This window comes from Euprymna scolopes, chromosome 5, assembly GCF_053919585.1.
Source record: "Euprymna scolopes isolate OS-2025 chromosome 5, ASM5391958v1, whole genome shotgun sequence".
NCBI classification, from domain to species: Eukaryota; Metazoa; Mollusca; class Cephalopoda; order Sepiida; family Sepiolidae; genus Euprymna; species Euprymna scolopes.
In genome coordinates this window covers 24,708,472-24,723,848 of record NC_136486.1, presented here as the reverse complement: position 1 = coordinate 24,723,848, position 15,377 = coordinate 24,708,472, and the positions used below count along the sequence as shown (strand labels likewise).

The 15,377-nt window shown below is 33.5% G+C and overlaps 1 protein-coding gene across 1 annotated transcript in view; it reads left to right on the top strand.

Moving 5' to 3' along the window:
* LOC145276741 (autophagy-related protein 101-like) overlaps nucleotides 1-10,921 on the top strand; it is a 225,175-nt gene extending 214,254 nt beyond the window's left edge. Inside the window, exon 8 of the mRNA XM_080127967.1 lies at nucleotides 9,105-10,921. Within this exon, the coding sequence (XP_079984093.1) occupies nucleotides 9,105-9,287 (183 nt within the window). The 3' untranslated portion in view covers nucleotides 9,288-10,921. The remainder of the gene's footprint in view (nucleotides 1-9,104) is intronic.
* Nucleotides 10,922-15,377: the final 4,456 nt, after the last annotated feature.

Genomic DNA, 15,377 nt, shown 5'->3' with positions numbered 1-15,377 from the left:
TCTACTGATTGATTTTTGGGTTGTCTCCGTGGATCTTTTTCTCAGGGTCGTGCTTATTCCTATGCAAAGAAATAATCCTGGTCACGGCACCAATATGGCACTATCGGCCGGCCAACGGCGTGACCGACCCACGTGTAATATTAATGTCCTGGAAACGGTACCATACTGTGACAATAGGCCAGTCAATAGGATCTGTCGGTTAGACGTCGTTTTTGTCAGAGTGAATAGTAAAAGCATACTTGGGATTTGGATGTGGCTGATTCCTTCACTCTTTCAGGATTACGTCTTCATTCTGGTGGTATTCTAGCTGGAATCTTCTTCAGTTGGAGTTCCTTTGATTCGCTTCCACACTTAAGGCAGACATAACACGACACGCAACACAATTGTAATATATAAGATCTTAACTATTTTATTTTATACATAAATATATTACAATATTTTACAAAAGAATCAACAATATTAAATTAAACCTTTAATTTATGAACTTGTAAGCTAACTCCTTAACTACCCATTAACTAGGATTAATTCTTTCCATCGTTGCTTTCCTTTGTGTGTGGCCGTTGATCTTTATAGTAACATCATCTAGCGGTTGTTGATTTTCTATTAACTGAAGACGAATAACATTCATTCATGAAGGCACATGGAAACTTGTTGGCAGTTTAAAAAGGTTTTATTGAGGAAAGAAGTTTTTTCATACGGGGAGAGACCAAAAAATTATTCCTTATAAAAGATAAGTTACAATTAATTCTTTCTTACTTAATTTTCTTACTTAATTAAAACTTGGTCGACGAACGGATATTCTCGATGAGATGCAATTAGATTCCTACATTATATGTACGTCTGGAATGGCTGCTCCTTCGCCGCTAAATGCTCAAAATTCTGTTCCAGTCCTTCAACATGCGATCATTTCTTTGTAACGTCAATACCTGCTTCTAGCCTTTTTGTCTCGGGAGCTGACCCCTAAACATACATATCATCATATATACATTCCATTCTATTGATAATATTTTAAACTGAATAGTATATATTATTTGTGAATAAAAGATATTATTGTATTTCATTTTTAAATTTCAAAAACATATTTTGAAGTATTATTTCTCATAAAATTCAATAAAATTTTCGGTGCTGTTATGTTACATCGATTTCTTTACAATAAAAAGTTTAGTTTAAAATCATTAAAATTAAAGTTGTCTCCTCTTTTTCCTACTCTAACTTTTCTGAAAATGGAAACAAACAAAAAGGCAACACTTCCAAATCTTTTGATAAAATGACTGGCTCTGACATTAAATAAAAGCAAAAAAGTTGATATGCCGCAAAACAAAACAACAAAACTAAATTTCATGAATAAACATTTAAAGATGTTTAAAGAACTCGAAGGTTAAAACTTGGGCAAATAATCTCGAAAATGGTTGATATGCCATAAATCAAAACGAGCAAATAAAATCATATATGACTGACCATACAGAAGGTCGGTCATCTGGCTGAGACTTGTTGGACGATATCCATTACAAAGTCAGTTATTAGATGACAAGGGAAGAGGGGGGATTTCTTTTGACATTCTCCACAGAAGTCAGTCTGCAAAATGGCGGCCATAAAATCAAAAGCCGCCAATTTCGTTTCAACTCAACAGAAAGTTTGCTTCACTTTGATGTTTGATTAGCGTCATGGAGGTTGGGATGGTGCATGTGTGTGTGTCTGAGAGGGAGAATATCATATTTCACCAGTCATACGTTGCGTTTATGCATGTATGATATACAGTGGGGAAAATAAGTGTTGGACACATCCCATTATTCTTTATTTAACACATTTTTAATGCAGCGCATAACGCGAAAATTTAACAAGAAATAGTTACTCATTTAACAATAACAAATAACTTTAAAAATTGGAACATTTTAATGCATAACAAAAATTATATAATAAAAACGAGAATAGCCTGGAAAAAAAGTGTTGGACACATTGTTTTAAATTATATTTTATTATTATTTTTTATAAATAATGCTGGAAAGAAAAAGTCAAGGGAAGTAATTCACTTCCGGAAGGTACAAGCGGAAGTTAAATAGTTCTCTTTTCTTTCAGCACAACCATACTCTACGTCGTTGGAAAGTATTGGAACACGTTAGTCACCAGTAAGCCATCACGCGTGAAGGTTCTCATGATGAGTAAACGTAAAGAACTCTCTCAAGTCGTCCGTGATAAGATTATTGCCGAGCACAAGAATGGAATTGGTTATCGGCGTATATCTGCTCAATTCAAAATCCCTGTAAGCACCATAGGAAACCTTATTAGGAAATGGAAGGTGCATGACTCAACCGTGAACCGTCCACGCACCGGAGCTCCTCGCAAGATGTCGGATCGAGCAGTAAGGAAGATTGTATGAAAAGTTCAGCAGCAACCGAGAACAACACGAGGCGAACTTCAGAAAGATTTGGAAAAAGCAGGGATAGTAGTAACGAAACCAACGATTAGTAATGTACTCCGACGCAACGGTCTTAAATCGCGTACACCTCGAAAGACACCATTACTAAAAAAATGTCATGTTAATGCTCGTCTGGAGTTTGCAAGAGACCACTTATTGAAAACAGATGATTACTGGAAGAATGTGATCTGGTCCGATGAGACGAAAATTGAACTTTTCGACATTAACTCTGCACGTCGAGTATGGAGAAGAGATGGCACAGCGCACGATCCCAAGAACACCCTCCCCACTGTAAAGTTTGGTGGTGGAAATGTCATGCTCTGGGGATGCTTCTCTTCAAATGGTACTGGGCCACTTCATATTATAGATGGAAAGATGAATGCAGCCAAATATCGGGAGATTCTTGAAAATAATCTCTTGCCTGCTTCCAATGCGTTAGGTATGCGACAGGGATGGATCTTTCAACAAGATAATGATCCCAAACATACTGCTAAAATAACCTCCGATTGGTTCGTACAGAACAAAATAGATGTTCTTAAGTGCCTCAGTCAGTCCCCAGACTTAAATCCTATAGAAAATCTATGGAGAGAGCTCAAAATCATGGTCCACCAGCGAGATCCACGTAATATTCAGGATTTGAAGAAAGTATGTGTTGAAGAGTGGGTCAAAATCTCGCCTGAACGTTGTCACAAATTAGTTTCGTCGTATAGAAAACGTCTCAAAGCTGTAATAGCCAATAAGGGGTTTTCAACTAAATATTAGATGAAATTGTGTTAGTGTGTCCAACACTTTTTTTCCAGGCTATTCTCGTTTTTATTATATAATTTTTGGTTATGCATTAAAAGGTTCCAATTTCTAAAGTTATTTGTTATTTTTAAATGAGTAGCTATTTCTTGTTAAATTTTCGCGTCATTTGCTGCATTAGAAATGTGTTAAATAAAGAATAATGGGATGTGTCCAACACTTATTTTCCCCACTGTATATATATATATATATATATATATATATATATATATATATATATATATATATATATATGAGTTAAATACATTAACTATATATATCAGTTAAAAAGAAAAAAAAACGAATACAGACTTAACCCAATCATTATAAATTTATTTCAATCCTCTCGGGTCTTTTCAAACGAAAAGAGCTAGTCAGGTTATAATCTGACTAAGAAAATGAGAAATTTACAACGGTTTTTGTATTTATTAGAAAAAAGAAGGAAAAAGAGTGGAGAGAAAGAGAATAGGAAAGAAATAGAATTGAGAAAAATGAATAAAAAAAGTAGAGAAAGAAAACAAGTAGGGGGAAGGGGTGATTGGAGAGAAAGAAAGAAAGAAAGAAAGAGAGAGAGAGAGAGAGAGAGAGAGAGAGAGAGAGGGAGAAAATGAGAAGACGAGTGTAGAGAGCATGACTCCGAAAAACCCGGATGTCACCTGTGATCAATATTAGCGTCTGCCTAGTGCTAGAATGTAATTAACTAACTACGATCGAAAACCTTTTTGATGGGAAATAAGTCATTCTATTTTTTAGTTATTAATTAAGTAAAAACTAATATCTTCAGAAATTCATCTTATTAATAACCAAAGACAATAAAAAATGAGAAAATAGAATAAAATTTATAATATCACATATACATTTATCAAAATTACACACACACATATCTACTATCATATAAAGGTTACACTGCGCGCACGCGCGTGCGTGTGTGTGCGTGCGTGTGTGAGTTTCTTCCTTATAGGTTCCGAAACGGCTGAGCCTATCTTTTGCAAATTTCACACAAAGATAATTTAAATATCTGGCAGTGTTCTTAGATATGTTTTGTACAGAAATTCCTTCGTTAAATGTCGAAAATCGAAAAAATATGACCTTAAAAATAACTTTTCTCTCTTACAGATAAAAAAGAATAATTTTTACAGGCAACTATTTTGCATTACAAACTTAAAATAGTTTCCCTGTAAAAATTATTTTTTATCCATAAGAGAAGAAAGAATTTTTACAGAGGACTATTTTACGTTACACCGATTGTCCCCTGTAAAAATTCTTTCTAACTATAAGAGAAGAAAGACTGCGTTTAAGATCGTCAAGCCCAAATATCAGCTGACGTGATATTGTAAACAAATATAATCGGAATTTGATGAACGACATTATTATTATTATTATTATTATTATTATTATTATTATTATTATTATTATTACTATTATTATTATTATTATTATTATTATTATTATTTTTTCTTTTTTTTCTTTTGGGAATTAGTCTACTGGGAAAATTATTCAATAGAGGGTTGATTCTACAGTAATACATACACAATTTGCATAAATTAAAATATCATCTTTAAGTGTATTGTACGACTGGGCAATACAGAGCGGCCAGCTAGTATATATATATATATATATATATATATATATATAAGAAGAATAACAAGAATAGAATTCTTTGAAACTCCACGGAATAATAACTTTGTAAATTGTTGTTTGGAGTATTCAGTCGAACAATAAATTTTTGATTGTAAAGTTCAACTTAGATAGATAGATAGATAGATAGATAGATAGATTGATAGATAGGTATGAGCCGGGAGAGATCAGAATCTGGCGTTGTTCTCTGTACAGTATCGTCAACTCTACATTGTCGATTTCTCTCCTATATTGCTAGCAACACGTGAAGAAAAACAAATCAAATTATATGTAAGTTATTTCGACCTTTAGGATACGTTCGCTGGTTCGGGATAAGTTTCCTTTAATTTTATCTCCAAGCGATGCATACAGATAACAAGGACAACAAAATGCATGATCAAACACAGATTTATATATAAGTTATATTTATTATGATAAGAGATTCAATGTTTAAGGAAATTCCACAAGTTAACGGACCGAAAAAAGATTAGACGAAAAAAATACAATTACAATCTCATAAGAGTTCACCGAATTGACTAAAAACATGTCGTACATGAATATTCTTACAAAACATGTCGTACATGAATGTTCTTACAAAACATGTCGTACATGAATGTTCTTACAACGTATGATTGTTTGTCCAACAAGGAGAGGTTGGAAATTAGGCTTGGGTAATAAAAATATATATAAGGTACTTAGCTGTGTGAATTTACAAGCGATAATAATATCACAAAAAATTACATCCAGTTTATGGTCCAATGTATTGTCGATCCCTTTTTTTTTTCTCTCTCCCTTTTTTCTTTTCATTTCATACTTGTATTTTCTCTCATTCAATTGTTTATCTGGGTCCTTTCCTCATTTTTAGGCGGTGCATTAACAATTACTTACAATTCTTTTTGCAAATCCTTTATTCCCCTGGCATAAACTCCGAGTTAATTTTAATTTGGTTCCTGTAGCTCAAACAAATACATGAAGTTGTATTATAACAATTTCGTAATCCTTCGCTATATTCTGGACTGAAACAAAACATTTTGGTTCTTTTGCTACACAGGAAACTCTGGAATCATAGTGTTTCCTTTTTGGTCACCTCTGCATAAATTTATGTGGGCGCACGGCATGCAGGTTCACATGCTGTGGATTCACACCATAGCCTTTAAAGTGGTTTTTACCTTTCCTGCTAAAAATATTTCACTTCAGCCTCTTTTCAATTAAAGTCACCACCAAGTTTAAAATAGCATTTTCATGCGTCAATCAGAATTAAATTTTAAATAGAATTTTCATTGGTCTATCACGATTAAGTTCGAAGTAGCATTTTCATTGTTCTGTCATGATTAAGTTTGCTATAGTATTTTATTTACTTTGTCACAATTAAGTTTGAAATAGCATTTCTATTGTTCTGTTACGATTAAGTTCAAAATGCATGTTAATAAGTCAGTTAAAATTAAGGTTTAAATATAGTTTTCATTAGTCAGTATTGATTAAGGTTGAAATAGCATTTTCATTGGTCTCTTTCGATTTAGTTTGAAGCAGCTTTTTATTATTTATTTATTTGCGGACTGTTATCCTCATCTTCATGGTTGTTGTTGTGATTAACCACAACAGGATAAGAATGCCGAGTCTTATAACTGCATCCTCAGTAATTACTGCCTTCCATAGTTGTTGTCTCACCACGTTTTTAGCCAACTAATCCTCTGGCCTGCTTTGGGTAGGATTGAAGCTGTTATCTTTAGACAATGCTCACCTGGAACCTTTTTATTCGTCTGTCACAATTAAGTACAAGACAGCATTTTCATTGACTTGTTACCATTAAGTTTGAAAAAGCAATTTTATTTTTCTGTGACGATTAAGTTTGGAATAGCATTTTCATTGGTCTGTAATAGTTAAGCTTGAAATATTATTTTCGTTGGTTTGTTACAATTAAGTTTTGAATAGTGTGACCCCATGATCGTCCTAGTCACTATCTTTGTTAATATTGACCAGATATGACCTCTTTGTGTGGCAGAACCCTGTTGATTATGCTGGTTGGTCTTCAATTCACGACCGGGTGTTCACCGGTGCTTCTCGCATCAGGGTTGATATGCCATTGCATCGCCGGCCTGTCATTTGCTAGAAGAAAAATTATTCCATGCACAAAAAAAAAAAAAAATAACTTAGTTCTTCCAGTCTACTGATTAATTTCCAGGAAAATTATTTTTTACACGGAAGTCACCACTTATCGTTTCAACACTTATCGGTTCAACAGGAACTTGTTTATGTTGGACTTGAAGACACCCAAGTTGTAGTCAGATGGGAAACAGCCAAACGGAACAGAGTTAGTTCCACAGGCGTGTATTTCTAAGAAAGAAGCTTTGTTCATGGAATCTACGTTTTGATTTAGGCACAGATAAAGAATGGGGAAAATTACTGATAGTGGTTTCAGCTAGACGGGTGTTTTTCGTGAAAAATTGGCGAGGGAGGACCAGAGATTGGAGCTCAGACGAGCACTTCCCATGGAAATAACGATAAAAAAAACGACAGGCTCGCAACGTCCATTCTATGGGAGAGAGGTTGCAGGGAAGAGAAAAGGGCATCCCCCACTAGGCTACGAAGTCTACTTTGTACTCTGTCAAGACAGAATAGGCTGTTTTTAGCAGCTCCTGCCCAGATATGGCAGCAGTACTCAATCCTTGGACGTACTTGACTTTTATGATATGCATATATATATATATATATATATATATATATATATATATATATATATATATATATACAATTGTCTTTACAGTACAATGTTCAATAATGTCCGACTTCACTGAGTCTATAAGTAGATGTCACTTCTCTGTTCGATATAACGGTGAGATTGGCGTGGAAAGAGAGTGGGGTGTGTGGTGATTCTCTATAAGTTTCTCAAACTCTCAGCCTCACCTGTGGTTTTTGACTGTGCACTCCCCGAAATATTCAGAGCATTGGGTGAAACCGGCGTTGTTCTCTGGATCAGTCATACCAAACAACGTCACCCCAGGGGAAAGCCGCCCTCCCACCGGTGCACCTGTGGATCTAAAAACATTTCTCATGACCTAAAGGGATCACTTGAATTATAAACATAATTTCTCCAGAACCCTGAATCATTACCTGTTTGGAGTACAAACTTAAAAAATGACATTGTTTGTTGATTTTCATAAAAATGAAAGTCACAATCTTAATCTTTTCTCTCAGCAGGGTTTTTCGCTGTCACCCGGGCACACCAATGATTAATAAAAGAATAAAAAAATTATATCTGCTCGGTTTTCTCCAATACACAGCCTCCCCCCAGTGGGGAGCATGACCGTTCCCTGTGACGGTTACCTCACAATAGCATTTTCTTTGATCTGTTAAAATTAAGTTAGAAATAGTATTTTATTGGTCTCTTCTCACTTAGTTTCTTTTGTCTGTCACGATTAACTTTGAAATAATATTTTCTTTACTTTGTCACAATTAAGCGTGAAATAGCATTTTCATTGGCCTATGAAAATTAGGTTTGAAAAAATATTTTATTGCTGACGATTAAGTTTGGAATAGAATATTCATTGGTCTATCAGTCACGGTAAAATATGAAATAGCGTTTTCATGGGTCAATCACTATTAAATTTGAAATAACATTTCATGGGCAGTTAGAATTAAGTTCGAAATAACGTTTTCATTAGTCTGTCACAATTAAGTTTTAAATAGCTTTTTCTTTGGTCCATTACGGTTGGTTTGTTGTTTTTGTTTTACGGCATATCAACCCTTTTCAGGTTATTTAATGCTGAATCCAGTTATTTTGAAGAACAATTTTTTTTTAATAGAATATATTTATTTTTTGCAAGTCAGTTTCTATTTAACCCATAGTTGGGACCCTAACAGGTACTACCACTCCGGGTCAGAGTGGACTTTGGGAGCAATAGCAATTAAAGGGTGGCTCCACACTCCCCAAAGTCCGCAAGCTGGGGCCTCACCATCGGATATAGTTTAAGGTCATATCCAGGACCCCCATTGAGAGACTTTTACCCTCTGCAGGGGGGCAGTCGGCGTATTCTAATGCCTCACTGACAGGGCCGGGTCCGTTACGATTAAATTTAAATTAGCATGTTTTTTTTTTGTTTTTTTTTTACTAAACACACATCTTAAAATTAGTTGTTCTTATTGCAACTGGATTTTTGTGAAATAAAATTTTATTCTTTAAGTAGAAATAGATAAATAAATTGCTTGAAAAATATTTGTATTCCTCCTATTGAATTTCTTCAGAATCTTGATTTTAATTTGATTTTTAATTTCTTCTTTTTTTTTTTAGATGGATAACTCCGAATCCAGTGTTAGCAGTAGCCTGAGGAGCAAACTTGAACGCGTGACAGCCATGCTGGAAAATGCTCAGCAATTAGCGCTGAATATGTTACCAGTCGTTGGCATACAGAATACCCCTCAGTTACGCCTACCCCCCATAGAAGAAACAAGGACAACTCGTTGGGATGTTTGATTAAGATCTACAAAAGCATTACAGTTCAAACACTGATTCGCTTACAAGGGACAAAAAAAAAAAAATCAAAATTTTACAGTGGAATATACGACAGACAAAAATCTTTTCTTTCCAAAAATTGGTTGGCATTTATTTATTTTGAGATGAAATTTGAACATTTTATTTCATCTTCTTCTTATATAAAGGGCAATTGAATGTGTGTATGTGCGAATGTGTGTATGTCCAGCTAAAACTCTAAAACTACAAATCAAGCACCCACAAAATTGGTATTTTCTTGATCGGCGTTATCCCGGATGAATAATATCAAATTTTTTTTTTTAAAAAGTGTTAACTTTATAACCCTTAATCGGCACAAATTTTGTCGAGGGTTAAGAGTTCCATTTTCCAGGTACTAACTAAGGGGAAGTAATTTTGATATTTTCCAAGGAGTTATTTTCCCTTATACCAAACCATTCCTCGAATAATCTATAAAATGTGTGCGTATTTCTATGTCCAAATAAAGGAATAGATTCAGCAAAGAAGAAAGATGAGGGTAGGAGGAGATATAGAAATTTTAATAGTGATGTTGTGTGGTAATCAACACCCCTTTATCCGTGGACAATATGGATTCGTCTGGCTTATATAATACCAGACATTTCTACCTTCAAGCAGAGAGTACACTCGTAGTTTAACCACCCACAGTGAACCCCAGGACTCTTTCACCTTATAATTGTAACCCCTTAAACCGAACCACAACAAGAAATATGTTACACTTTTGCGTTGAGCAACACAGGAAGTGGTTTCATTACAATGCGGCCTGTCAATCTACGTATTTTACAACAAAAATTCTACATAAAACTCCACCATAAAAAACTGACGGAAGTGTATTTCAAACCTAAGCTTGACAGATTGACGACAATGCTCTTTCGAACTTAAGCCTGACAGACCAAAGAAAAGGCTATTTCAAACCTTAGCTTGACAAACTGACGACAATGCTTTTTAAAACTCAAGCGTTACAGACCAACAAAAATGCTATTTAAAACTTAAGCCTGACAAACTAACGCAAATGTTATGTCAAAGTTATGCCTAACAAACTGATGAAAATGCTATAGCAAAATTGAGTGTGAAAAACCGTCTGAAATGCTATTTCAAACTCATACATGACTGACCTGTTATATTTTGTACATAACTTGAGAATTCTTGAGTTAATCCAACTCACGTTTTGTCACAATTGACCATTTCCATAAAGGCTCTAAAATGGTAAAAAACAACTTAAACGTCACAGACTGACAAATACAAATAAAAAAAGCTCTTATCAAGGCCCAAAGGCCACTCGAGGATATTGGTTAATGAGTATCAGGTGGAAGGTGATGATCAGTTATGGTGGGACTTGGAGAGGGTTTAAGTATTTAAGAGGGCAGCTCAACAAAAACTTATTTACATTAGACTTGAAGACTATCATGCAGTAGTCAGGGATCATGCAACCCGAGGGTATTGTATTCCACAGACGGACAGTTCTAAGGAAGAAATTTTGCTCATGTAATTTTCGTTTAGTTGAAGTTATTTTGTAATGTTTTATGATTCTAAAAATGTTGTTCATATGCAAATATTTTTTAGCATCAATGGTACTAAATAAATACGACTTTTTAACATTTGTTAAGAGTTTAGTATTAAGCTTATTTTTATAGAAAAACAATTCAGGCTTGAGAGAGAGACTATTACTCTTTTTATTAATTTATTAACTATCTTATTATGGATAAATGGATGGGCACAGCAAAGGAAGATCTTAACGTGGTATTTCACTCTTGGCGATTATTAAAGTTTTCCTTTCAATGGTTACAGTATTATTGGCGATCTGCCAATAGACAGACTTATCTCAAACTTCTATTTCTTTATTAACCTTGATATCCATAACGTCATTCATCTTGTCCTAACGCCACTTTGAGTTCTGAACCTTACATGTCAGTCCTTCTCATTCATCTTTCGTGGGAACTCGTTTATTTCCCAAACTACGTGTCACTTCAATCTGTACTTAGTTCTACCCCTGTCAAGACTAATACTAGCTGATATACTTGCTATCCAACTTAGAGATATCCATTATATAACAAGAGTTCACATAGGAAAAAAGGATTAAAGATATTCTATTAAACACGTAGATACAGTCACATGCATGATAATAGAATTATGCACACAAATATATACACAAACATATAGGCATATAACGATATTGTTTTTACTCTATTTTTACCTATTTGATATCCCTTAACCTTACACGGCATCTTCTTCTGTTCATCTTTCGTGGGAACTCATTCACTTCCCAAACTTCGTGTCACTTCGATATGTACTTAGTTCGATCGTTGGCAATATTAGCAATAGCTGATGTACTCGCTATCCGACATAGAGCCATCCATTATGTAAGAATTTCATATTTCATACAGATGGTTTCGTTTTTCTTTGTGACGACATACTAATCCTTTTCTGGTTATTTGACACAAAAACACAATAGAACGATTTATTTTATTCGGTTGATTGAACACAAGTTGCTGTTCAGCTCATAACTGGGATGGTGATCACATGATCATACCTTTTCTCATAAAATAACTGTAGAAACGCATAACTAACCACAGCAATTGTATATAGAATTCATTTGGTAGTTACAATCATAAAAATAAATTTACAAACATAATAATAAAAAGAAAAAAGCAATAATCCTAAATGTTGCTTGATCGCCTCTCTAAAATTCATAAACTTTCCATACTAATGAGTAGTTAATAAGATGATGATTTTTTTTTTGCTTTTCTAAGCTGATTCCTGTTATGTTAATTGAATCTTGTGCAGATTTACGAGTGTTCTTTTCATATTTTAGCAGGAATGTATATTTTTAAGATACGTCCATTCAATTTATTCTTAACATAATCTGTGCGATTAATGATGAAAATGTTATTACAAACTTACGAGAAACAACAAAAAATGCTAATTAAAAATTTAGCATGCCAGACCAGCGAGAATGCAATTTCAAACTTAAGTATGACGGACCAAAAAATGTTATTTGAAATGTACCTATTTACTATGCCTCCACACGGGACAGAGTTAGACACTAGGGTCGTTTTTTTAACGTGGAGAAAATGTACAAAAATAAAAATTGTCTCAGTCGTGAAGGATTTCTCCTCCACCGGAAGAGAACAAGAAATAGAAGTGCAGCACCTGAAGAACAGATGGTATTTATTTGCTCCCCCACTGAGCAAATTAGGCACAAGGCCGTTTTTAATGTGAGGTAAAAACCAGCTCCCCTAAAAGGGGTCACTCTGGTTACCAAAAATAATAATTGTCCCAGTATAGAGGGTTTCCCCTCCATTGACTGGTACAAATTATCTTAAGTGCAGTATCTGCCGGAACAGATACTACACTTTGATCTTGTCCCGAAAGCAGAAGAGAAAACCTTACGAAGGATGGCCGGAAACAGCCACGAATACAAGGTGCGTGGATGTATTTACAATTACTCTACGTTACAAAGACGGACGGATCGATTCTCTTATAGAAATGGACGTAATAATATATCTAGCAGAAGTTGAATTAATTTTATATGCATATTAATAAAAATGGTGGACCAATGTTGAAGACCGACTAAAGGTGTTATTTCAAACTTAAATTTGGTGCACCAAAGAAAATGTTATTTCAAATTTAAGCAGAACGAACAGAAAAAAATGTTATTCAAATCTTAAGCTTAATGTACCAAAGAAATTATTATTTCAAATTTAAGCATAGCAGAGTAATAAAATTGTCGTTTCAAACTTAATCATGTCAAGCCAACGAAAATACTACATCGATAGAGCGGTAAAAATACTATTTCAAACTTGGTAGACCAATGAAAATTTTATTTCCAAATAAGTTTAATGGACCAAAGAAAATATTATTTCAAAATTAAATTTGGTAAACCAAAGAAAATATTATTTCAAACTTAATTTTTGTGAACCAAAGAAAACCCTATTTAAAACTTAAGTTTGACGGACCAAAGAAAACCCTATTTCAAACTTAAGTTTGATGGATCAAAGCAAATATTATACCAAACTTAAATTTCGTGAACCAAAGAAAATGCTATTTTAAACTTAAGTAGGACAGGCAAACGAAAAAGTTATCAAACATTTAAACTTAATGTACTAAAAAATATTATTTTAAATTTAAGCATGACAGATCGACAAAAATGCTATTTTATAATTTAACTAGCAGAGAGACCCGACGTTGCCGGGGATTGAATTATGATCAACGAATATTTCACACTCCTATGTTTTTATTGTCATCGAAATCCGTGAAATCGCCCGTGGGGAAGCTTCATATACCTCCATGCCGTAACATAGCCCAAAATATATGTTATTCTACATTGTACTCTAGAGAACTTAATGTTTCTTTTATGAAATTATTTTATATAAACTTCTTTCCAGTAAACGAAATAAAAAACATTAAGAAATTTATGTGCGGGTTTTGAACTAACAAACCACGCCATGCAAAAAATAGCCCAAAAAACCAAAAAAAATCTAACAAAAATAAATCTAAACAAAAAGAAAAACGAAGAAAAACACGTAAATATTCAAATTTCATAAAATTCTTTGCAATTAATGGGAAAAAAAAGAAATTTACGTGCGAAGTTTGAACCTACAGACCACATCATGCAAAACAAAATAATAATAAAAAAACACGCTATCAACATACAGTAGAATTATCACGTCCCGTTGTTCTATCATTGTTGCTAATCGACGACATGGAAAAAATGGCTTTACCGATGATAGATAAATTAAAATAACGGTTTCGATTATCGATTATCGGTAATTATCGGGGGTGGGGATATTCTTAGACAAAACTTAACTAAGATCACTCCTAAACTTATACACTAAAGTTTTGTAAATTTTAAAGAAAATTTGTTCAGCCGTTTCGGAGTTTATAAAGAACGAACACACACACAGTTGCATTTATATAATTGTAGAGATGGGCCAAAGAAAATGCTGTTTTAAATTTAAACATGATAGACCAACGAAAATGTTATTTACGATTTAATGAACCAAAGAAATTGTAATTTTAAACTTAAACATGGTAGGCTGACGTGAATTCTATTTTCAAATAATACTTAGTCGATCAAATAAAATATTATTTCAAACTTAATCGTAACAGACCAAACAAAATGATATTTAAAATTTAAGCTTAATTTACTAATAAAAATTCGATTTCAATCTTAAGCATGATAGAAATTGCTGCTTCAAAAACATGGCATACCAACGAAAATGCTATTTTAAACATTAAATCTATTTAAAACTATTGGCAATCCAAATAAAATCACATCACTTAAATAACTAAAAGATTCTTGGGTCAATCCCACTCAAGTTTTAATTGTCTATTTAAAACTAAAATCACAGCTGACACGGACTAATTGTTGTATTTTTAATATTAAGATTTATCGAAAAAAACAAAAAACAAAACAAAAAAAAAAAAACTTAAGCATGTCAGACTGATCAACTGACTGCCTGACAAAAAACGCATTTAAAACCAACATTAATCTTAATGAGGGTGAAAGAAAAATCTTCTGTGACCTGGTTTTTCCATTTTTTCAAATGAAGATAATATATTTTGTCTTTATTAAAAAAAAAAAACGAAAATAAAAAACAAACAAAAATCGTTATCATTTCGATTCAAAATACAGAAGAAACCAACAGGACAATGAAATTTCATTTATTAAAAAAAAAACTATTTCTTTTTTCGTAGTTGTGAATTCAGTACTAATTCCACGTCATATTATTGTGTGTGTTTTTTTTTTACTAGGATGACACCGTTTATTAAGGCCCAAGAGCTGCTCGAGGATAAGGGTTAATAAATGTCGGGTTGAATGTGTGACAACACCTTCATAGTAATGGCGGAACTTGGGTAGGGTTTGATTATTTAAGAGATTAGCTCAACAAGAACTTATTTACATTAGATAATCAACTGAGAAGCAGCCCTGTGGTATTGTGTTCCACAGACGGAGAAACTTTGCTCATGGAATTTTCGTTTAGTTTTAGGCACTGATAGAGAGCAATGGAAATTACTGACATTTGTATATAGACGCGTATTTGTTATAAATATTTT